General features: G+C 50.5%; 1 protein-coding gene across 2 annotated transcripts; it reads left to right on the top strand.

The window, feature by feature from the left end:
* Positions 1-6,266: 6,266 nt before the first annotated feature.
* On the top strand, positions 6,267-24,536 carry ADA2 (adenosine deaminase 2). Of its 2 annotated transcripts, none has more exons than XM_035550770.2 (10): positions 6,267-6,479; positions 7,447-7,772; positions 10,570-10,795; positions 17,366-17,576; positions 19,112-19,239; positions 20,339-20,429; positions 20,778-20,886; positions 21,660-21,817; positions 22,680-22,882; positions 23,761-24,536. In XM_035550770.2, exons 2-10 carry the CDS (start codon positions 7,460-7,462, stop codon positions 23,867-23,869), a joined length of 1,548 nt encoding a protein of 515 aa, XP_035406663.1. In that variant the 5' UTR covers positions 6,267-6,479; positions 7,447-7,459; the 3' UTR covers positions 23,870-24,536. The 2 variants fall into 2 exon arrangements, with proteins under 2 accessions (XP_035406663.1, XP_035406664.1); XM_035550771.2 differs by having other exon boundaries at positions 6,329-6,483.
* The last annotated feature ends 86 nt before the right edge of the window (positions 24,537-24,622 follow it).

The raw sequence follows: 24,622 nt of genomic DNA, 5'->3' as shown, positions 1-24,622 counted from the left end.
CAGCCAGCTTTAAATGGTACCTACTCCCAGATCAAAAACAAGAGGTTAAGAAATCAGAAGCAAGGCTTGATAAAACCAACATCCCCAGTTTTTGCTGTGTGGTTTGCCTCAGGTTGCATTACAGCAGGGTCCGGTGCTGTTCAGGAAGGCAGAACCGAAGAGGAGGGTGCTGTGCAAAGCCTGGTTACAGCATGGCCCCATCCCAGCCAGGCAGTGAGCTGCTGCTGGGGCATTTCATTAAAACTGCCCATTGCTGCTATCATGGGCATTTGTGCTGGTGTGGTGCTTGGGTCTGGAGACTGTCAGCAGATGCATGAACTCCTGACATCTATACCTGCTTTGGGCAGGATGGCGCAGCGTGGCAACGAGTGGCAGGGCAACGGGCTCAGGGCTGGCCTAGGTAATGGTGTAGGTGTCTGGTCTTCCTTAAGAGCTCTCTTCAAAAGCCCTGCTGAGGGCCTGTCCTGCTGCTCCCTTTCAAGCTGAGGGTCTCAGCTTGGTCCCCACCTGGGCTATGTCGCAGCTGTGTTGCAGCCATGCCTGTGCCATGGACCCTTACGCAGAGCTTGGCCTGTGGATGTGAACCCCTGACCCGAGCTGGGATCCATCTTGTCATCAGGGACTTGCCTGGTGATGACAGCACCCTTGGATGGAGGTGGCTGTGGTCACCAGACCTGCTCTACTCTTCGAGCTCAGGTTCAGTGGGACTCTGCCTTCACCCGTTCGGCCACCGCCCTGGGCCTGCCTCGGTGCTGTCCTCAGCTCCAGGCTGTGTGGGCGGTAGAGCCGCCCTCAGCAGAGGGCCTGTCTGTCAGGATACAAAGGAAGCTGCTCTCACATATCATAATGCATGTGGTAATGGCTCCCCGGAGCTCCCGCCACATCCCTCTGGAGGGGCTATGCTGGATGTGGGGTAGGACGCCAGGATAAGCCAGAGGGATCGGTCCCTACAGCCATGTATCCTCCTGCAGCTAACAATCCAGGGTAGGCAGCGGGGCTTGTAGCAGCACAATCCCAGCGCTGTCGTACGGTGTGTTCCTCAGACAGGAGCCACTCCGAGAGCTGGCAGTGAGACTCCCAGGGTGTCTGCTCCCAGGGTGGGGAGAGACCTGGCTGTATCCCCTTGCCTACCCGAAGGCACGGGCTGTTTGAAGACCCAGCACAACATATCCTCAAAGTCTCTGTCTGTGCCTTATTTTGTGAGGTCAGCGGTAATGTTGCATCTTGCTGCTAAGGGGCTTCCAGAAGCAACTGTGGGCTTCATGCCCTTCTTTTTGCCTTTGTCAGGATGGGAGCATGGAGGACTTCTCTGCTAACTGTGGTGGTGCAGGCAGTGCTGTGGTGCCTCAGTGAGCAAGTGTATGGCAGGGTGATGTAGCAATTTAGGACAAGGTAAGATTGCACCTATTGCACTTGCAGGACGGGGCTGGGAGTTGCCAGGGGATAGCAAAGTGCTATGAGCTGGGCCACAACATCTCTGAAGAACAGGACGAACAAGTATAGGCATTCAGGAAATGCCCTGAGCTTTTTCTGTACTGATCCTGAGCCTGCTGGCCTGCTGGGCCTGCATGTGCCCTGCACAGGTGATGACTGCCATGGTGAGCACCCCTTGCCTTGATTTCAGCTCTGGTGCTCAGGTGCTGCTGTTCGAGACAGCAATATGGATCACTGTGCGGTGCTGCCCTGCCTAGGAAGCTGGATAAATGCCCTGGGGGGTGATGTTTTACGCCAGTGCTGCTAGCACTAGCTGGCTTGAGGCCAGTGTCTGCATTTGCTGTGAGGGTATATGGAGCTATTTCCAAAGGGAGCGAGGCAGAAGCCTTGTTTTGACATCTTGAGGCTTTAATAAAGTCTGGAGGATTGCCTAGGCAGGACAAAGCTTGGCTACAAGACAGACACTTTGGGGAGAGCACTCAGACTTTAACTCAGGAGCTCCTCACTGCTGTTAGTTTTGCAATATACACCTGCTCTAGATGTGGTCTTGCTTGCCTCACGCACAGGAGGAAAAGAAACCAAGGGTGTGTCATGGCCAAGGCCTTGTGTTTCTTACTGATCAGGCTTGGAGGCCGCTTGATGGTGGAGCAACACAGGTGATGTGGATGCAGAGAAATTGAGAGACCGTGAGACGAGGAGATGGTTGAGGCTGTGGAGACACTGGGTGTCCTGGCCGAGGTGACACTGACAGTAGCAGAATGACCAGGGACAAACTCAGCTCCTCTGCACTATGGCATGAAGGCCTCCTGTGGCACAGGGCAGGATGATGAGTCTGGGCAGAGGTGTGGTTTGCTTCAGGTGGTTGATGAGAGGGAGAGGCAGAGAAGAGAGCAGGCCCTGGTTTGGGAAGCCATGTGGATCGAGTAGGAGGCAGGGAGTGAGGGCATGGACTATGGCTTTTAGGAAAAAAATTTTGCACTGTGTGTTGTTGTAGGGCTAGCCCACTCAAAACCAAGCTGATCTGTGGGAGGCAATACAGCCTGGTGATGGACAGACACCCCAAGGCAGTCAGGAAAGCCGGTGTACCATTGGTAACCCAGGACGTTTCCATTGCTTGGTCTGCACTCATTTCTGCTCCTAACAGGTAGGAGAGGGAGAGAATCCAAATAAGAGACTCAATTTATTGGAGAGCTCAGCTCAGCAGCAGCGCAGTGCCAGGCCGGCCTGCGTGCAGGCTGCTGCAGGTGAGTGCTGCCAGCTTCACTTGCTAGCATGGGTAGAGCCATGGGGCTGCCGGAGCTGTGAGACCTGCTCTTGGGACCAAGAGCTGAATTCTTGTGCCTGTGCTGGGAATAGCCCAGAGCTCCTCGTCTCAGTCGCTGGTCAGAGGAATTCATGGCTATTCTATTTGGGAGGCAGGCAGTGATTGCAAATCAATGACTCCACTCACCACATGATTCACTGGTAACCTGGGAGCTGAGCTCTTTCCCTGGCTCTCCCCATTACCAGATCCAGCTCTTGGGGCATCTTGAGAGTCTTCTTGTTTTAAATCGTCAGAGAGTTGCAGATGTAGCCGAGGAGGAAGGAAGGACAGATGGACAGAGGCATGGCTGAGCAGCTAAGGGTAAGGCAAGTTCCTGAATGCAGATGGGGCACCTTGTGGGTGAGCCAAGTTTGGCTGTAGGCTGGGGAGCTATGCTGCCAGCATGACCCACAGCAGCCCAGCTTCCCCTCTGCTGCAAGTCTCCAACTGACCTCCTCGCTTGGCTGGTAAATGGCCCATATTTTTGCCTGGCTGGGCACAAAGGGGAAGAAAAAAGGCAAATAAAAAACAAATACCAACATGTGCCCAGCCAGACCAAAGCTGAGGTTATTTAGCAGGCCAGTGGGGAGGTTTTAATCATCCCAAACAATCTGGGCTGGTATATTCTTAACAACAATTTATAGCACTTAGCACTTTTGCATGTCACGAGCATTCACAGGCATCAGCTGGGGGCTGGAGACCATGTGCTGGGAGCAGGGACTGTCCCGTGAGCTCACCCAGCTCTAGCAGGGAGGATAGGGTGCCAGCAGCACAGGCTGCCCCTGTTCAGCACTGTCTGCTCACACACAGCCATCTTCCACCTCCTCGCCCCACTGCACAGTTTTCATTCAGAATTACAGGCAGACCATTGTGCCTACTGGCTTTAAAACTGCGGTCATCTGGCCGCTGGCTGCAGGAGTGTGGCTGTTTCACCAACAGATACTGTAAGTAATCAGTGCTGTGATCAAGCAGGGTAGCTAGGGAGCTGACTGCTCCCTTTTTACAAACGAGGCAGCTGGCACAGAAAGGATATCTAACTGGAGAGCTGGGAGCGCATCTCTCGGCTCTGACCTCCTCTCTCTGGCCTTACAGTGATATTTCCACCACACAGCTTCGATGTCAGCAAGCTCAGGAAGGCTAAGGAGCTGCGAGGCACCCTGACCCTCTGGGCTATCAGATATGCTCCCTGTTTTGGATCTGGCTTGCGCAAAATGCGTTGCCCACACAGGAAACAGCTGTGCGTGTGCTGCCCTTGGTCCGCTCCTTGGCTGGATTTGTCACTACTGTAGCTTTTGAAATCACCTAAATGTGTTGTAGGACCTTAATTTGGGGAAGGTAACTGCAGTGGCACACAGCAAGCAGAAGGGTGGACTTCACAGGATGCTGCAAAGCACTGTGTGATGTGCTGAGCTGGAAGATGGAGCGAGAAGCACGAGTCCACGAGCTCAGTGCTGCTGCTGCCTGTGGTCCTTCCCCTCTGTCTGCACCCCAGGGTCTGAAGGGTGGGAGCAGGCAGCCAGATGTGCAAACGGCTGGGAGGGTGCAGGAGGGACCGTGGGGAGACACGGGGGAGGAGAGCGTCAAAGACACTCGGGAGGTTTAAAAGAAACTGGTTGGAGTACAGAACTGAAACTGCACCAGGGAGAACTCACTGTGAGCGCTGCGTGGTGGCCCCCGGCTAATTAAAGCCCCGCATGCACCTGATGTGCAGCTGGGCATTCAGGAGCAGCGTGCCTGCATCTCACACTGCCATACCCACAGCAGCTTTGAGAGGGGCTTTTGAACCCACCTTCGCACGGGAAAAGCCTTCCCCCACCACGCCTTGGTTCCCAGGGAGGCTGAGCAAAGCATCCCGAGCACCTTCTTATTCCTTGGCGCAGTGCTCCAACATCTGTGCAGCACTCTCCTGGCAGTGGCTGCGGCTGCTTACGTGGCAAAGCCCCATTAAAGAAGCGTTCTAGCACCGGACCTCAGTTTTGTTTCTCAAACTTGCTTTGACAGGATGAGCCTCTGCTGCAAAACAAGCAAATGTCTGAGGCCCTGGCAGGCATTTCTAAGACTACCGCCCAGCTATCAACTGCTGCTTAAGGCCCTTCGCACGGCATTTTAACCCTTCTCTGTGCTCTTCCCCTGCAACCTGTCTCCGGTGCCCGCTTTCTCACTGCAGAGACAGCTTTCCAACTGCCTAGCCTGAATTTAGTTTTATGGCCCCAACTCCAGGCTTTAGTGCTCTGAGATAATTTGAGCAATTCACTTCCTTCCTTTATATTGTTCCTCTAAGGCATTTACAGGCAGAACACTTGTCCCTGCCAAACCATCCCTTCCCACTCCCCGTCCTTTGCCCTGCCCTCTCTCCCCAAACCTCTCACCCTTGGGTTGTTTAAATCAGCTGATGGTGGCTGCAGAGCATCGTGTGGCTGGGCTGTCTTGCTGCTCCTCTGTCTCCCTTGGAGAGCATCAGCATCTCTGGGCTCCAGAAGAATCCTGTCCTGCTGGAGGGGGTACTGCACAGCCACCCCCTGGACATGCCAAAACTCTGACCACGTGGACAGAAGCAGCCAGCCCTGTGGTGTTTTTTTAATTTTTATTTTATTATTATTATTATTTTATTTACCACCAGGGATGATGTTGATGACAGAAAAGGTGAGCAGATCGGAAGGGGCAGGCAGAGATCATGGGCATCCCACTGGGGTGCTGGGGGACCTGTGCACCCCGTGACTCAATCCATTGCAGTGGTCCCAGCTGATAGAATGGCACACGTCATTGACCAGATTTGACTTTCTATGCCTTGGAACCAGTGTCTCTGATTGCTGCAGGTTGTTTTCAATAGTTCTTGACTTACAAGATCTTTCTCTTATTATTAAAAAATTAAAATAGAATTTGGATTAAATTAAACCAAGTGGACTTCGTTCTCCACTGGAAGCTGTTTATGTAACATCTGTTTCAAATAACTTTAAAGCTCAGTCCATTCAACTGTGAGAAATAAAACGGTGAAATCACAGTATTTGTTGGGATTTTTCAAAAAATCAGTGCATACGCCCCCCCCACCTGACATAGCCCCCCAGCCTGCATGCCAAATGCAGCCCTGGTGAGTCCGGTTGGGCTGAGGCCAGCCTGCTTTGCACAGCTGGCAGAGAGCAGGCAAAATGACTTATAACTACCTTTACAAATATCTATATAACTTTTTTTTTCAGTTAAAAAAAACATTAAGTACAGCTTGCAGTGCTGTTGGCACTATACGTGTGGCGCTCTGCATCAGGTCAGGCAAGCCAAGCTGGAGCAGCCCAGTGGACATCCCTGTGTTGGGAACGGGTGGCCAAGAGTTTCTACGAAGATATTTAAAAGCCATGGAGGCATTTCATGGCGTGCAGAGGGTCTGCCCAGGCCAGCCCCGCTCGCTCGGCAGGGAGGGGTTAATGAGCCCACCGTTGCAGCAGCTGGAGGGGCTTGGTGGGCAACCCTGCTGCCTTGGCCTGCCGCACGCCTGCGCCCCGCTTTCTGCTGGCCTCCCCGCGGCCTCCCTCCTCTTTATATATTCATGAAGCAGCAGGGAGACAGCGGGTGGGGCGCGGGTAAATAAAAGCTGAGCAAGCTGAAACTGCAGCACAGGAAGAGGAACTTTCCGCGCAGTGCCTCGCCGGGACACAGCCCGCTGCTTATCGCGGCCGCGCCGGCTGGCCGGAGAGACGATAACCCTGCCCTGCTGCCTGCACGCTGGATGCGAGGAGCAGGAGAGCTGTCTGTGAGTGAGTCAGCCTGCCCAGGGACAAGATAATGCCTTTCGGGGTGGCTGTTGCTCTCGGTTCAGAGCCAGGCCCAGCAGATTTCTCCCCCGGTACCTCGGGACGGAGGCATCCCAGCGGGAGAGGCTGGGAGCAGGGGGCATGCGTGCAAGCGGGGAGATGATGTGGGATACATGCAGAACTGCTCCAAAACATTCAGACTTTTCCAGCCCGCTTTGGTCTGGAGGGATGGGCGTGGAAGGTCACTGAAGCCTGGCATTGAAAGATTATGTTGCAGCTGTGCTTTTTTGGGAAGCGCAGGGCTCTCCAAGTTCACATGTGCCTGCCTCCTGTGATCCCTTACTGCTCCCATATTCTCCCTTTCTTCCGGGACTGCAAGGAAGGGACATGCCTCTGTGGCTGCAGTGGGGCTTTCTGCCTGCAGATTAACCCCTCTGATAGCTGGAGTATACTATAAAGGCGCAACAAGGTCTTCTCTCAATAGCAGAGATCAGCCCTACAGTTTTGTGCACCCCATGTGATCACAGGCTCACCTTGAGCACTGTGGCCTCGCTTCCCCTTATCGGGCACTGGCAAGGTGCTAGCATTACTGCCACCAGTACCCCTTGCTCTGAGGTGGCTCCATCCCAGCTTGCAAGCCAGAGTCCTGACCTCAGCTATCCCCAGCTCCAGGGTTAGACCTTCCCCACCCCACAGCTCTGTGTGACATGCTGACAGCCTGATCCAGGGACTGGTATCTTCTCCTCACCCTGCCCACAACCTTGCCCCCATGCAAACAGCATCACTGGGGTGTGAATACGGACGCTGTGTATAGGGGACATCACCACCAGATGCTCCCTCCATTGAGCACCCAGTTAACCCACTTTTGCAGGCTAGGCCAGCAGTTTTATGTCCCAGTGGGTCACTGGGAAGATGGCACCTCCTGGCTTATGCTAACACACTGATTTCCTTCCCCACATGCACCAGGTGCAGCTACAAGATGAAGCCTCCATCTGGGCAAAGCATAAGGTTGGCATGCCTTCTCCTGAATTTGGCTTCCCTCTGCCTTCCAACCCCGCTCAGGGAGAACCGAGACTCCCTGATGGAGGAGGAGAAAGCCCACCAGACAGGTGGCAATTTGGTGCTGAGCAAACAGGAGCAGCAGCTCAGCACAAAGCTTGTCAGCCTCAAGAAGAAGGAGGTTGCAGCAGCCATGAATGTGGGGCAGTTCCCACCAAGTATGCACTTCTTTCGGGCAAAAAGCCTCATTGACCAGAGCACGGTGTTCAGCATCTTGAAGCACATGCCGAAAGGTAGGCATTGGCTTAACAGTTGCTCGTCTTACCCTCCTCTTGCCTTTTGCTTTCTACGCCAGAGCAAGATGCAGCAGACCTCTGCAGGCAAGCTCATGAACTGGGAGTAGTGCCGGCTGGGTCGCAGGAAGAGCCCTGCCTGTCAGCTGGGGGCAGGGGGAGAGAGGAAGAGGGGTGTAGGCTGGATGAATACATGTTTCCAGCAATTGTACATTTAGTGTGACCTGCAATGTGGATCTTTCAGCCTTTGAAAAGTGAGGCAAGCACAGAGGAGGTGAAGACAAGACACCACAGAGGTCCATGTTTGTTCAGCATGTTTTAGCCAGGGCCTTTCCTTTATCCACACAAGCCACAGCCATGCTAACAACCTTACCTTATCCCACATCTCAGCAGGAAGTGCCATATACCCCAACATGTTTTTCTGCAGGTGGTTCTGTACACACCCGGAAGACTGCAGGCACTAGAAGAGGAAGGTGCTGCCTCTAATACTGCACAATTTTTACTTGTTGAATGCAAGCCATAGCCTGTGTTATGTGACCCATAGAATACAACACAAAAGACTATGAGGATACAATAAGCTTTCTTAACCAGGCTCTGCTCTGTGCACTTGCATGAGACTTCTGCTTATAAAGGCAGACATTAGTCCTTTTGTCTTTAGTTTTGAGACCTTGCCTCTCCCTCATCATTCAGCATGCCCTGTGATGATGGGCTGCCGTGCCTTATACCGGAAGAGTCTCTTTGTACTCTGCAGCACACACTAGTTTTAAATGCATTTTGGAACCATTTACCTTCGATAACAGCATGAGATTGTCCAGTACCTTCAACATGCTGTACTGTGCATCCTCTGACAAGCAGCCTGGGACACAGCAGCATTCAAAGGCTCAGTTCTCTGGGTTGCACTGGAAAGGGGGAGAAGAGAGGATACTTTAGGCAAGTGCAAATCCAAACCACCTAAACTGGGTAGCAGCAGCAAGCCCTATGTCTCCACGTCTGAGCTGCTGACAGTTCAGTGGAGAGGTTGAGGTGATTGCTGGAGAAAGTCATTGACTCCTAGCTGGCTGCTTTCTCCCTCTGCATCTCTGGTTCAGACAGAAGCATTGAACAAGGTGCCTTCTTTAACTGAATGTAAGAGACAGTTGCAGTGAAAGTTGTCCATACCTCCATATGGCTGAACAATATATCCACCTTTCCAGTTGGTCCCTTTTTAGATGCTGAGGCCCATGACCTTGCCCACATGGCTGCCTGGAAAAGGTTGGTGACTCACTTGAAAAACTCTTGCATGGTGAAGCTGACTGCCAAATCTTTCCATTTGCCAGGCTGTGACACCAGCACATAAGAGCTGTCCTGCTTACCACCCAGCTTTTCCCTCCCAGTTTCCAGTGTGGGATGAGGCTCCTTGACCTGCAGCTCCTGAACAGTTACCATATGTGATTGGGATATCAGAGTTGCCCCATATCCCTTCATTGCTGAGTAGTAAGGAATTGAAAAGTAGTCCCCTCTTTGCCTCAAATGGGATATCTTTGATACTAAGGAGGAATCAAAGCAAAAATTTAACACCTTTCAACCCAGAATACAGTAAAATAGTTCTCAGAATCTTTGCAAGCACTCTAGGCTTCTAGGGCCAAGATCACGTCCTTATAATTGCTTGAGTAGGACCTCAGTCTTGATCACAGCTCCTAGGGATTACTGTTGGTTTCAAGCACTATTGCCATTTCTACTGCTCCTCACAAAGGAAAAAGGTACATATTGCAAGTGGCAGGAGAATCCAGACAATTGTGGCATGCCCGTTCTGTCACACCTGCTCTGGTCAGAGCATTATTTACAGTTGCTCAGCACCTTAGCTGTCAGACCCTCTATAGTGAGATATTATAGACACTATAATATATATTAGTCTCCTGTAGATTAGAGTCTTGTCATATGCATATCAGCGCTTATTGTTCCTGTTAGTCATATTCTCCCTTTACTCCTAAGGGCATTAAAACTATTTAGATTATGACATGTCCCTTAGACTAATAAAGCACATACCTGTGAGGCTTGAATTCTCAACTTCTTTCCTTTACAAAGGAGAAATTTAGTTCAAGCACCAATAGCATAAAAAAATCTCTGCAAAAAAAGATTTCACCAAAATGAAAGGATGGGCTGAGGAAGGTGAGTATGCAGAAGCTTCCTATGCCAGGAAGACTGGCCAACACACCACACAATAACAGAGCATCCCAAAAGCCCACGGTGCTGGCCAGCAACAGTTGCAGAATTTAAGTAAACATACATTTGGTAAGAGAGAGAGGTGGGTGCTACTTCTCTAACTGACTGCAGTTCCCCACTGTGGCATGGTCTGTGATTTTGGTGTATGCCACAGTTTCAGAGAGGAAGGAAGACACACAGACTAGATGCAAGAGTTGAGGCTGGGAACAAGCCAGCTAAGATGCAGAGGCTTGCCCCAGGCCCACCTTGTAGACTGCTGCCCACTGTGAGCGCACCTCTTTAAATCAGGTTGGTCTGAGCCAGCTCTCAGCAACACCAGTCTGAAAGAGCATTTTCCATCCCAGCAGGAAGCAGAGATCCCTATTGATTCCCCTTTTGCTCCCAGGGAGCCATAATGCTCTGCTTGCCCCACGCTTCGTGCAGAGGGGCCACATCCCCAGCACAGGGAGGCAGTCTCTGCTGGGAAAGGTCAGTCACAGCCATCTGGAAGCATCCTCAGATGCCCCTGGCTGGGCAAACTCAAGCTCTCATCACATTAAACCTCCTTTCTGCTCCAACTGCCTTGTCTCAATAGGATCGGTTCTCCTCTCCCCAGGTGCTGTCTTACACCTGCACGACTATGCCATGCTGAGTGTGGACTGGCTGGTGTACAATGCCACCTACCTCCCAGACTGCTACGTGTGCTTCACCCGCATGGGCACTGTTCGCTTTCGGTTTTCCAGGCCTCACCCTCCTCATCCAGTGCCAGCCCAGTGCTCCGAGTGGGTTTTGCTAGAGACTTACCGAAAACAGCTGCACAACGTGACTGAGTTTGATAACAGGTGAGTGAGCATGAGGTGTGAGCCTTCCAATACTCTGTGATAGCACTGCCAGGCCAGCAGGACTGTTCTGGTCCAACTCCCTCATTTGCTTGCTGCTCTGGAAGCAGGGAGCTCCTTTTAAAGCTGTGCATACAGAGCAAGCAAATAGCAACGTAAGAACTTGAAGGTTGTAGCATTAAGTACACCAGAATTACAGGCTGCCAGCATTTAGGTTTTCTGTGCACCCTCACTGTGGTCCATTGCACAGACATGCTGAAGACAGTGGTTTAAGCTGTATTACATAACCTGCCCCACCCTTCCTCAGCACCCAGGCTGGACGTGCTCCCAGCATGGGACAGGGTTGTATGGCGAAGGGCCTTGCCTGATCCGTTGAGACAATGAAGAACAGGATGAGAAGGTCAGGTAGCTGAGGAATTCATTCTCAACAGGGACCTCAGGCACCAGGGGCTGAGGATTGCCCCCAAGAAAGGGCAGGGGGGCACATCTCAGCCTGGCACCCTCCTTCACACTCACCAACTAACAGAGCTCCTCTCCCTACGGGGCAGACCTCCCATAGCCACCTAGGAGCTCACACCCCAGACTGCTCCCCAAGGCATCACCCTCCATCCTGCAGGAGCTCCCTCCCTGCAGGCAGCTCCTACCTCAACTGCTGGCAGCCTTTTATCAGGACCAGGTGTTAGCTGGCTGCCCAACAGCCACCCAGCATTTAATTACTTGCAGGTGGGTGGGAAAAGCCTGGCTCCCTCTCCAGACGGTGGTGACAGGAAGACCAAGCCCTATCTCCCCATCCAGGGGCCATTCATCCCGTGACAAAGCCCTGCTGAAAGGCCGGGGGAAGCGTGTGGTTCTGCGTTGTGTTCAGGGGCTTGATAGCATGCACTAAATAATGCATGAAGTCAGACACTGAGTGATGAGGACAAAGAAAAATATTGAGTTGTGATCTGTTCAGAGAGTACCACTGTCTGCTGAGCTCCGGGGGGCTGGGGTCCTGTGGAAAAAAAAAAAGCATGTGGTGTAATGTAGTTAAATCAGTGTCACGATGCTAACGTACACGGAGAAGGCGGGATGAAGGTGACGAGGGTGACCCTAATTGTGGCATTTCCTAAGAGAAACTTCATGGTTTGGGCTATGGTGCTCTGCAGCGAGAGCGTGTGCATGTGTCTCTAAATAAAGACCTCTTATCTCTGGTACCGCCTGCACATGGAAGCAGTCTGGGCTCCGTGCCCTGCAGATCTAGGAAGGAGGTCGGGCTGGGAAGCTGAGGAGCTGTCAGATCGTTGGCATGGTGTGGCCTTCCCGGCCCGACAACAGCAAGGGGAGCTCTGCCCTGCGAGGGCACACCCAGAGCACCCACTGCTCCTTCCCTGCAGAGGTATGAGCACTTCCAGAAGGGAAGGAGAAGGCAGTGCCAGGCCCAGGGCTCCCAGCCTTTCATACCCTCAGGCACCATTGCGGGATGGAAGAAATAAGATCCAGTGAGAAATCACTTACCCACTTCTTTCAAAGAGAAAACCGGTTCCCCATTATCTCCCTTCCATTCCTACTGGGAGCGATGAGGAAAGACCATGGCACCAGCACTCTTCAGCCCCACCAAGAGACCCATAAATAATGTGCAAGAGATTAGATGTTGAAACAGCTTCACTTTCTTAAAGCACAAGCAATTGCACTGGGCATTTGAGGCCCTTGTCAGGAGCAACCCATCACTGTATTTGGTTTTAGTTGTATTTACATAGTGTGACATCCCCTCCTGGCTGAGCTAGAGGCGATGGCAACCTGTACTCCTGTGAGGGTGGGGCTGTGCATGGCTTTGTTCCCAATAGTCCTATTTGGGAACGTGACTTCTCAGAAGCATTGTTATCCCATTCCTCTCCTTTTGTGCTACTTATCAGATGATGCCACAAGTCAGAGCAGGGCTTCTGAGACACAACACAGACACAGCTTCAAAGATCTTACAAAGGGCTGAAGGGGAAACTGAGGCAAAGACCAATGAACGGATTTTCCTCAGCAAATGAGTTCCAGAGCCAAGTACAAACCTAGATCTCTTACATCCTGGGTGCTCAGACTTACCTACTTATATTGTCCTTCATTCCTTGCCCTTTTGTGCTCACCACAAAATTGCAGAGAAGTCATTGCACATAATGTGCAAACACAGGAACACCAGCCACGTTGAGGCTCTTCCCCTCCCTATTTTCATCTAATCCCTGGGTACTAGTCTAAGGGTTAGGAATGTTTTTTGGCTGCCTGGAAATAGGTCTCTAGCCAGGAATCGGCCCCAATCTGTTCTGCTTCTCAGTTTCTGGAAACTCTCCCAGTCTCTTGAACATGTGCATCCCAGGCTACCTCTTTTCCTGCACTCCTCTTTGCCCTTGAGCACTGACAAGCTGAGAGAAAGCAGATGTCAGAGGGAGGAACGGATGGATAGTTGGGTGGTTTCAAGGAAGTATCAAGGGAGTATGGCTGCAGGGAAGGGTTCTCAAACAGGATAGCGTGGATCAGCAAACACAAAGAGAACAATGAAAATGTTTCCCAGGGGCTGCACCTCTCTTACCTTACCATGTTCCTGACTGGGAAGGCAAGAGGGAGGGAGATAACTACATCACGTTTTTGCTGTTTGTATATTTATATATATATATACATATACACACACATTTATATGTATATGTGAGTGCATCTGTTGGAAGTAAGTCTTTTTGTTCATTCACCTCAAAAGAAGGTTTTATCATTCATATCCAAAACACAAATTGTATGCGCCAAGACCCTGGAGTATCCTCTTACTGGTAAGCTTCCAAATGATGCTATTAGGAGAGTCAAGAGACCATGGGTTAGGAGACAGAGAAAGGCAGGGAACTTTGCTTTGAAAGTTTAAAAAAAATAAATCCTCACTTATTTACTTGGCCACCAATTATGATACAGAAGAATGCCATTTTCTTCCTCAAGGAGCAGCATAATTGCCACAGCCTCTAAAGCAAGGGCTCCCAATCAGCATGACCCCCGATATTTAAGGGAAGCAGTGCTGACATTCCAGATATTTGTAAAACCACCCCTGCCCCGATTGCCTGGGGATGGAGGCCATGCCCCGCAGCGCGGCTCCCACGGTGGCAGCGCTCCTTGTCGCAAGGATGAAGTCATCTGCGAGCGAGCTGACACTGCGGCTGGCTGAGTCCCCAGGCACCAGTGGACCTCCATCACCTTCCCCTCCCTGTCCTCCGACTGCCTTATCTAATGGGAAAATAGGGCAGTAGGCACATTGCGCAAAATATATTAAAAACCCCAGTACAGAAACAAAGCGCTCCACTCCCTCTACAAGTCTCCCCTTGGGGAGAAGAATAGGGGAAAAGAGAGAGAGAGAAAGCAAATGAACCACATGTGACAGATGTTAGTCACACTATTTAATGCACCACTGGAAGACATTCAGATACTATGGTGAGGAGCGGGGTATAATTACCCATAGAGGACAGGAAAAGAAGCAGGAAAAAGATACTCTTTAAAAACAAGACAAGAAACCGTTCACTTTTGCATTATATTGTGCGAGAAAGCAAAAGAGAAAAGAAAGCTGGAAAAGAGAAAAACAAAAGCATGGTTGAAAATAAATAATCCTTAGCTGGTCGTTTTCGTTGTGCCCCTTTGGGCATACGCATTGCAATAGCATTGTTCACTGCATATATGACATGACATGGAAGGCTATTTGTAGTCTGCACCTGATCACTGGCTAGGGCCCATTCCAGAAAATAAGCAGAAATGCCTTTATGAAGCTTTGCTTCATCTGCATGACCTCCTCGTGGCAAAAAAATTACCAGCCTGAGCCCTTAGGAGATTATCAGGTTATCAAGGCTGGATCACCGCTACACAATAAATCTCCAACAGTTATAGGGATCAATAATCAGTCTTAAAGGAAAGGAGATTATAAAAAAATGTTATTTGATTTATGTGCTTTTAGGAGCAGGGTGGTGTGTGGATTTATTGCTGTATCTAGCCCAAGAGCACGGGCTAGGTAAACAACCTTGTGTTCATACGGCTCAAGTTTAAAACAGGGCATGGAGCAGTGTGCGCGCTCCTTGTTGAAGGATACAGGGAGAAAAGCACTGGGATCCCCTCTGGATGCTGTTTCTTATCCGAGGCGAAGCTGTGTGTGGCAGCGAGCATGGGCTTGTGTGGCCTTTTGATCCGATCTGCAGGGAGGTTCCTCCTGTGGTGCCGCGGGCTGGGGCGAGCAGTGGCGGGGAGCTCCCCTTCGGCCAGGGCTGGGGCGAGCTGGGTGGGATGGTTGGCTCAGGTGGCACTGCTGCATCTGTTTTCCTAGGGGCTTGCTGCGGAGCCGGGCTCTTCCCACGCCAGATCTCCTCCAGCACACCCTCTCGCTGGAGGCCACTGGTAAATAAGCTCCTTAGAGGTGCCCCTGGCTCTTGCATTCCTGGTTTCTGCGGTGATGCTCCAGTGTCCCTTCCCATGCCGCGATGCAGATGAGATGCTGCATGCCACAGCGGCATGGAGCATTGACCCTGTGCCTCCCTGGACACAGCTGAGCTTCTCCATTGGGTTGCGTTGTTTGCTGGACAGTATCTGGGGGTACCCAGCCTTGCATGATACTGCAGAAGAGGCCCCTTTGTAATGTGCAGAAGGGCAGAGATGAAGATGGTGTGGGAACCCGAACTCTGAATTCCCTGACTGGCCAGCATTTAATAACTCATCCTTAACGTGGTACAAATATCTTTGCTTATGTACAGTTCTGTTTCTGAAATTGTTTCCAGCAAAGAAATTAGCTGAGTGAAGAAGAAATGAAACTGCAGCTGCTGGAAGAGGGCCTGCGGGGAGGGGAGTGGCAGCCCACAGGCAGGTGCTGGGGGAGCTGGCTCCATGGCATGGTCAGGATGGAGGGACGCAAAAGGGATGTCCCTGCCCGGCATGTCTCAGTTTACGGGTCTGGACCAGGTCACATTTTGAGTCTGTGGGAGGGAGGTTTTTAATCCCATCCACAGAAGCCTCCTGGAACAAGATAATAAGAGCTCAAATCAAACCCACATCTCCCGTATAGCAGGAGGAAGTACGGCACTAGGATGGGGGGGCAAGACTTCAAACACCAAACATTATTAAAGATCAGTAGCTTTATCAAGGGAAACAACATACTTGGACGAAAGATGAAGTGTGGCCAAAGGTATTTCTATCTGAACATGCTTAGCCTTCAAGCCTAGATAAACATCAGGCCTGGTCGGACTGGCAAGCCCACCTGTCTGCAAGCACCCAGCTCCACACCTCGCTGTGGTGGCTTCAGGCTGTCCACCGAGGAATGAAGTTCATCACCCCCTGCTCTGCCATTCAGATGTTGCCCCCCAGCCTGATAAACTTATTACAAACCCTTCTTTGGGTGGCCAGTGAAGGAGAGCTGCTGCCAGAGGCAATGCTTTGCATGGGACAAAAGCTAAAAGCTGGTCAAAAGACAGCCGTGTGGTTGCCCTGTCCTGAACACAAGCTGTCACCGCAGCAGTACCCGCAACCATGTGGTCTTGCAGTTGTTGACTGCCTGAAACTCTGCTTGATAAAATGACCTGTTGCCTCTCTGGGTTTCTTAAAGAGGCTTCCAGACCAGCAGATTCAGTGAAGGACATGCATGTTTCCGTCCCAGTGAGAGAAAGCCATGACCTGCGATTCCTACCTGCTGTTTCCCAGCAGACAAACCTAAAGAAGTTACCAGCAAGGCAAGCAGGATGCTAGGTTTGTTTCACTGGGGAGGGGGAAAAGGCTTCTGATTCTCAGTCATTTCCCCTCTGCCCATGTTAGATGACACATTTTGACAAGATGAAGATACCAGGGAGAGTTACAGGTTAGTAATCACATTGGTGGTAGCCCTAGCATCTCCTGGAGATCGTCTAGTGGTGAACAGAGGGACAGGTGTCAAAATCTCTGAGATGTATTTAAAATGTTTGGGAGAATATATTGTCTGTACGAGTAATGTATTAGCCTACTTCTGGATTAAGTATACTCCTGGATAGCAGAGTGTAATTCTTATGATGTAAAAATGTCATGATTGCTTTTCTAAGTCTCATTACTTCTCAAGATTTTGTCCGCAAAATGGTGGGCACTTTGAACATCAAGTCTTACCCGCCTTATAGCTTGACATGTAGCCTATGGCTTTTTACCTGTCAGAGGATACAGGTATTATCTGTACCAGCCATTAGAGGAGTAACTATAGGTGGCAAAAAAATGACCCGCATGCTTCCTAGTTGCACCAGTCGTTACACCTATATGTATTACCCTGTCATTGGTCTCTGGGTTAGATATTGGGCCCCTGTTGTGGCAGGCACTGCTCTGCTCCTGCTCTTGGTCCTCCCCAGAGAACATGACCCTCTTGAGCACAGCTGGGTACTGCTGCCCGACATCACCCCACAGCATACAGATGGGAGAGTGTCACATCTGCAAAGCTTGGCCTCCGGGAGCAAAACTCACAGCGACCTTGAGGAATCCTGTTTCCTTCTGTACCAAACACTAAGCTGCCAGCTGGTGCCTTTCTGCATGCTAAAAACCAGTAAACTTTGCTCTCCTTATTCTTCCTCTTCCTTTTACCCTTTTCTGCAGCTTGATGAGGAACTTGACTCTGGTGACGGATGCCCCTGAGCTGGCCTACCCTTCCCAGACTTTCATCTGGAAAAGGTTTGAAGAAGTCTTTCTCATTGCCTCTGGACTTATCTGCTATGCACCTGTGTTCAAGGCCTACTTCTACCAGGGGCTGCTGGAACTCTATGAGGATAACGTACAGTATGCTGAGATAAGAGCTATCCTGCCTCCGGTATGTATTTTTTGGCTTCTCTAGTATTCCTTTAAATCCTTATTTCTCCCAAAGTTGTCTCAAGCCCTAGCTTGAATTCAGTTTTTGGATGTTTGCATACCTTGCCTTGTAAGGATGCTGGAAAAGCTTGATCGTATTCAAAGGTCTCTGCTGGAGATTTGCATGCTCAAGGGCTTGAAAGCAAGAGACACTTTGTTCTTAACGGCTAAGGAAGGTACTGACTGTGGCACCAGTACAAACTGCCTTGGACCACCTGGCTGGGAGCCATGTCTAATCTTGTTGGTTGGGAAGATGCACCTCAGCTCCGTCTGCGCCAGAACCACCTGTTGTGCTGTACCTGCTCGGGAGTAAGTTCCCACCTGGAGCAGAGACTTATACTGGAACAGATGCATTGTTTTAAACCCACAGCTTATTTCAGGATGACTTCTCTGACCAGCATACTATACTAACTGCTCCAAGCCAGGGAGTGTGGCCGTGGGGGCTCTGCAAGGCTGGGACAACAGCACCAGTGCTGCAAAAGCTTGCCTTGCAGCAAAGCCCGCCAGAAGCGGTCACCAAAGTAAAGTAAATGAAAGCTGGGATTTAACACGAAACAGCAAACATTGCTGAAAAGCACCCTGGCCCCAGCTGTGTTTGCAAGTTCATCTGTGCAAAGCCCCAGGTTCCTATGAGCGGCAGTGGTGGAAACATCCCTGCGATCATCTGCAGCTGCCCCGTGGCCCCGGGTGCTGGCAAGGGGACACCAGGAGGTGACGGAGCACGGGGGCTTAGCCAAGGGCAGTGCAAGGCAGCAGCACCCAGGGGCAGCAAGAAGGTGGGCTGAGACTGCTGGAGGGTGCAGGGGGAGGGCGAAAGGCAAAGAAAGGAGAGAAGGATAAAGGGAGAGAGGACAGAGCGATTTCAGCCTCTGTGATGGATCCAGGCAGGGCCTACATGGGTTAGTATCAGCTGGGTCATGCAGAGTCTAAACCCTGCAGGCAAAACCCTGCGTGTAACCCTGCTAGCAAGGAACTCACAAAGTAAGCTGATGAGACAGAGTGTGCAAAACAGATTATTTTCCCCAGTTTGCAGCCAGAGAACTGGGAAACCGTGGCAAGACTAAGTGACTGATGGAAGGTCGCACAGCACAGCCCTGGCCTGGAGCTGAAGCTCAGCCCTTGCACACGCGGTGGCTGCTCTTCTCCAGCATGTGTGAGCAGCCACGTGGCTGGGAAAGATGCACCAGCATCTGATATGGACAAAAGGCAGAGGCTGCAGTCTCCTTGGGATACTCAAGAGCGCTTGCTTGCCGTGTCTGAGCATGGGGAAACTTGTTTCTTGCAGTGTTTCTAGGCAGGAAAACTGCTCCTTGCTCCTCACCAGCCAGTAAATGCTTCAAGAAGAACATGTCCTGAACAGTTTTAACTGCTTTTGCTGCCCCGTTGAGAGGACTGCAGAGCACTGCTTCTCCAAAGTTTTTCTTCAGTTCCTTTCTCCCACCTGCTAACAAAACTCCTCTTCTAACTCCTGCTTGCCACGTGCTCTTTGTCCTACAGGTGTACGAACTGGATGGCACTCGGCACAATAAGTCTTGGTCGGTGGCGACATATCGGGAGGTGACGCGGCGCTTTGTGGAGGAGCACCCCGACTTTCTCGGAGCAAAGATCATATTCACAGTGCACAGGTAGAGGCTGAGCACGGCTGTGCGTACCTGGCTGTCCAGTGGTGGTGGTGGGAAAGGTGTCCAGGCGGTGCCAGGAGAAGCGGAGTTTTCTGAGGGGCGGGCTAGAAGCACTACCATTGCTTAGCCATGCCTGTGCACGTCATCACACCTGGGGTTTTGACTCCTAAAGCATTTCCCTGGCACGTGGTAAAGGCTGGGGGTGAGAAATCATCTATATAGATCTGCATACGTGTGAAACGACTGGGGTCAGCTCATGGCATATGCCCAGGAGACAAACATCCACGTTAAGCCCCTGAGTGCAGGAATGAGCAAGGGGAAGGCATTTGCTTGCCCCAGCTCCCATGCCCAGACGTGCTCTCCCTCCTGGCGGGGGCCGAGGCAGGGACAGCAGCTCCTGAGCGTGGGCACCGAGCACTGCGGAGGTCCTCAGGGGACCCTGCAAACGCCGTTCCCCCGACAGCCTTTGTACGGTATGTTCGTGCTGCTGTTCATGGGCAGACACAAGGCTGCTCTCCAAGTCAGCCAGATGCCACAAAGTCATGTGAGGTGATCCTGAGCAAATATAACATACCTCTCAGCAGTACTTGCTCACTCTGGCCCGGCACGGCGTGGTTTCCAGTTCAGAGCTTGCCTCTGGCCGGCTTGGGTATGGACAGAGCCTGCCTGTGAAACACACTGTGATGTTCAAGTCCAACAGAGCTGGGGGAAAGCTAAATGTAAAACGCTATTGAAATGCAGCGGCTGTCCCACCCCTCAGTGTAATGGTAGAGAGGAAAAAAAAAATTGAAACATTTTCTCTCCATGCTGTTGCATTCCCTGCTTGGTGTATGGGAAAGCCAGCGAGTCTTAGACAAGCATGCCTCACCTCAAGTGACTGAATTGTCTAGCCAGGCATTTCCTGGTCATTCAGGGGTTTCCTTTCATAATATCAATTTTCTACTGCCATTACTCTGGAGACCTGAAGCTGGCTGTCAGATTCAGGAGCAACTTGCATTTTGGAAATAACCCTGAGGGCCCCTGTTCTCAATTCAAACAAACCCAAAGAAGGCAGGCCTGTGGATGCGAGCCTCTGCACTGCTTTCTCTCTCTTGCTTTTTAGGATGCTGAATGTTTCCCAGATTAAAGAAGCCATCGTCACTGCCATGGCACTCAGAGCCCGCTTCCCAGACACCCTGGCAGGGTTCGACCTGGTAACTGGATTTCTTCCATGGCTTTGAGTTAACCCCTAGAGGTGAAATATAACTACACGCATATATGGCATGTGTTATACCAGAGCCGGATCTGCTGCTGTCCTGAAATCAGTGTGAAAAAATCAAAAATCCTCTAGCTAAGGATTTTACTGGCAGTAATTAACCACAAAAAATAATTATAATAATAAAATAAAAAAACACTACCCCATCCTGAAATAATCATCCCCTTATCCGACACCTGAAACACAGCATTGTACTTTCAATGCAGTTGGCACTCTGTAGTGATTTCTCACTGTGAGACCCACCATCTTCCAGAGCGTGTTCAAAAATACTCTTCCTCCTCCCCAGGTTGGCAATGAGGATGAAGGTCATTCTTTGTGGGAGCTGAAGGATGCTCTGACCATCCCATCTTCCCTGGGGGTCAAACTGCCATACTTTTTCCATGCTGGAGAGACCGGTAAGCATGAGGGCTCAAGGCTTGTTATTGCTTACAGAGGTAGGAGCTGAACTCTTGCAAAGCACAGAAGCAGCAAGTCTGGCCACATCAAGATGATGGGGGTGCATGGTCTGTTTTCCCTGTGCTTCTCCCAGCATCAGCTTGTTGCTGCAGCTTTCCTACATGGCACCTCCCCTACTTGCTCCCTGCTCCTCAGTGTAGGCTTCATGTTGGTCAGCATCTTTGCCCCGTGTATAATATGGAGTCATGCCACAAGAGCTGTTGCTGCTGTGGGTCCCAATATATAGTTCAGTCCATATGGGTGCGATTTATCTTGAATATGCATGACAGTTATATCTGACTAGTGTGTTATGCTTATTAAATTTTGACATCTACAGAGAAAATGTCTAAATCTGAACTAGTTACCCTGGGCTCCCTTTATAGCCATGCTGAGTAACAGGCACTTCTAAGGTATGCTGCCTCTCCATCGAAAGCACAAGCTATTCCTCAGAAATGATTACTTCTCTCCCTTGACTATGAGCAGAGACCAGCAAGGTTAGCTTAGCTGTGAGAGCAATACTGCAGACACCTACAGCTAGGTGAATGAGTGGCTATCTCCATGCTGAGCAATGTCCTCAGCAGATCTGGATTCCCATTTCACTGAAAAAATGAACTTGGAACATGAGCAATCTTCTTACCTTGCAACTGAGACACATATTAACAAAACCATTTAGCAGTTTGAGAAGACGTGTTTCCCTATAGCACTGCAGTGATTCTCATCTGTCTTTGCTCAGACTGGCAGGGCACCTCTGTAGACAAAAATGTGCTGGATGCTCTGCTGCTGAATACCAGTCGGATTGGACATGGACTTGCCCTCATTAAACACCCAATAGCCAAAAAATTGTCTCTGAAGAGGGATGTTCCTGTAGAAGTCTGTCCCATCTCCAACCAGGTATGTTGGTAAAAGCTTTGGGACTGGGACATTGGAATGGGATCTGCTTTAGCAGCGAGGAGCAGCAGGGAGCTGGGGGGCAGCAAGATGTTTTCTTGCACCCAGGCTGGCTCAGCTTCCTTTGCACCACATTATGCTGCAGTCTGCTCTGTAGATGCACACTGCACGTGTATAAGGCTTGTAACACCAGTTAGCTCAAAATCATTTAAATTCTTATCCAGGGAAACCTGGGAAGGCAGTCCTCCCTAGTGGAGATGAGGCCCAGAGCCAGGGAGGTGCCTAAAGAGACATAATGAAAATACTTTAAAGCCAAGAGGGCCAGAGGCTGAGAAGCTGGGATGGCAACTGAGAGTCCTTTTGGTTTTGTAGAACTCTTAGCCAGGAGAAACTTTTGCAGCACATTAGCGTGGTGCACATTGTCCCCTGGGCACAGCAGGATGAATGCTCTGGGGCAGAGAAGCACTGGAGTGGGCCTTGAGGGAGAGAACCCTGATACCAGCTCCAGGTGCCCTGGGCTAAGCGTCAGGGCAGAGATGTAAACAAGAGAACACTACTGAAATGCTCAGTTAAATTATTATACATAAACAGATGTTATTTGCACCACTGGCCTTGATTTAGGTGATTAATTTAAGAAACCAATCTCCTTGTATAGTCAGTGGAGAAAAGTAGGCTCCTCCTGCAGCAGTTCAGAGCATTATGCCCTAATGTGCTCCTAACAGCCCTCTGCTGACTCTTTCCCCCCTAATGACTACCTGCTGGCCCAGGTAGCTATAGCAGGTATACAGAGTGATGGGTGCTGTAATGCAAACGTGGCTACAGCAATAACCTGACGTGGTGTTGTCTCCTGCCCTTCCCCACTGAGGTCCTGCTGTTGGTATCTGACCTGAGGAGCCACCCCGCAGCCAGCCTCATGGCTGAAGGGCACCCCATTGTGATCAGCCCCGATGATCCCTCTGTCTTCGGGGCCAAGGGCATCTCTTATGACTTCTACGAGGTATTCATGGGCATTGGAGGGATGGATGCCGACTTGAGGACCTTAAAACAACTTGCACTCAACTCCATAAAGTAAGTCCCTCATCTCTCTCATCTAGCCATAGCAATGCTAAGGGGAACATTAGGCTGCTCTCTGAAAATCCACCTTATTTGTGTCTCCTCGGCCACATAAACTGGGCTTCTGTTTACCCAAAGCCTGCTCTGTGTGTGTCTCCTCTGAGAGCAGGACACAGGACCCCAGATTCTTCTCCTGTCCATGCCCTCGAGTGCCTTTCTCTAACCAAGTGTCTCAGTTTTCTTCACCCTTTTTCATCCCTTGCAAAGTTGCCTCCAGTGCCTGACTCTGCATAGGAGAGAAACGTTATGTCCTCATACCATTTGCCTATTTCTGCCCGAATTTGACTTTTTCTGGTGTTTGCCATGGCCCTCTTGGGAAACACAGGATTTACTAGCATGTAGTTCTAGTGCATTTAACCACTTTTTCTGTTTACCCAGACAGCTATGAATGACCCAAAAGAGTTTAGCTACGGTGCCCAGGGAGTTTCTCCACATTCCTAGAGTTCTGACTGTTTGCCAAATCCCATGCCAATCCCAAATCCCTGCATGGCCAGGGAAACAACAAAAACTCTTATTTCTTACCTATTTGGACCAAGTCCATGGGGCACCTCAAACAACAGCAGAGTCTTCTCTTCTATACTAGGCACTCGGTGCTCCTCAGCGAGCCCCCAGTTTAAGGAGGCTGAGCTGTTTTGTTCTCACAGTGCAAGACTCAGTAGCTTTTGGTATGCTGGGATGCTCAAGGCTCTTTGTATGGTGGTACTCTGGGCAGCCTAGGTATGTCCTGAAAGAGTTAATCTGTTGCTGCTTCCTGCCTTTTCATTGTGGTCACTGATCTTGAAATAGCTGCCCCCTTGTCTCCTGGCTGATACAGGCTTTTCTTCTCCTCACAGATACAGTGCCATGCTACCGGATGAGAAAGCCAAGGCCAAAGAGGTCTGGCAGAAAAAATGGGACCAATTTGTGGCTGACCTCTCTGATAGCTTTCTGAGGGAGCTTTAGAAGGGAGGAGACCCGTCTCAGAAGGCATTTGGCAAGCCAGAGTGAGCCAGGCTTATTGCTGAGAGGGAGCCTGCTTCTTCCATGTGACTTGAGCAGACGAACAAACCCCTAAGTCTCATCTGGCCATGGGTTACTCAGGTAGCTAGGCTTAAAGCTAGGAATGAGCTGCATTACCCTGTGAAAGTCTAGGACTGGAGGTGAAATGAAGCAGAGAGCCTTTGTAACAACAACAGCAGAATACACTGCTCAAAATAGTCAAAACAATTAAAAATTGCCAATGACCAAATCCTGACATCCTCATTCAGGAAAAACATGCCTTCTAATTAGACTTAGTGGGAGATTGCCAACATGAGGATCTCTGAATTTCGCCTTATCATTACAAAACGCAGACCTTGTCCGGAAACAGCTAAGACAAACATCCAGCCATTTGGGCCACTGACCTTCAGGAAAGCAAGGACTGAAAATGACTCTTGTTATGTTTAACCCTGGGCCTGCTGCCAAAATAGCACTGCTGGGTCGAAGAACCAGTCATAGGTCTGATGTCTGCTATTTCAGGACCTACTATGGCTGGAAACAGGCAGATGGACCCGTACAAATGTTCCCAGATTGTCTAAGCTTGGTCATACAGAGATCACAAAGCCAAAAAGAGGTGCCTCATTTGATGACAGTTGTTTCTTTTTCTTTTTTTTTTTTCTTTTTTTCCTTCTTCCCTGTGCTGAATCCTTTCCTGTCCTCTGGTCATAGGGAAATTAA

This window comes from Cygnus atratus, chromosome 1, assembly GCF_013377495.2.
Source record: "Cygnus atratus isolate AKBS03 ecotype Queensland, Australia chromosome 1, CAtr_DNAZoo_HiC_assembly, whole genome shotgun sequence".
NCBI classification, from domain to species: Eukaryota; Metazoa; Chordata; class Aves; order Anseriformes; family Anatidae; genus Cygnus; species Cygnus atratus.
Note: the sequence above shows the minus strand (reverse complement) of the source record. Positions and strands in the feature narration are given on the sequence as shown.

Coding starts and splice junctions, on each gene's coding strand:
- ADA2 (XM_035550770.2), top strand. CDS start 7,460: ATGAAGCCTCCATCTGGGCAAAGCATAAGGTTGGCATGCCTTCTCCTG. Junction 10,796..17,365: donor GTGACTGAGTTTGATAACAG/GTGAGTGAGCAT, acceptor CCTTTTCTGCAG/CTTGATGAGGAACTTGACTC. Junction 19,240..20,338: donor ATCATATTCACAGTGCACAG/GTAGAGGCTGAG, acceptor CTTGCTTTTTAG/GATGCTGAATGTTTCCCAGA.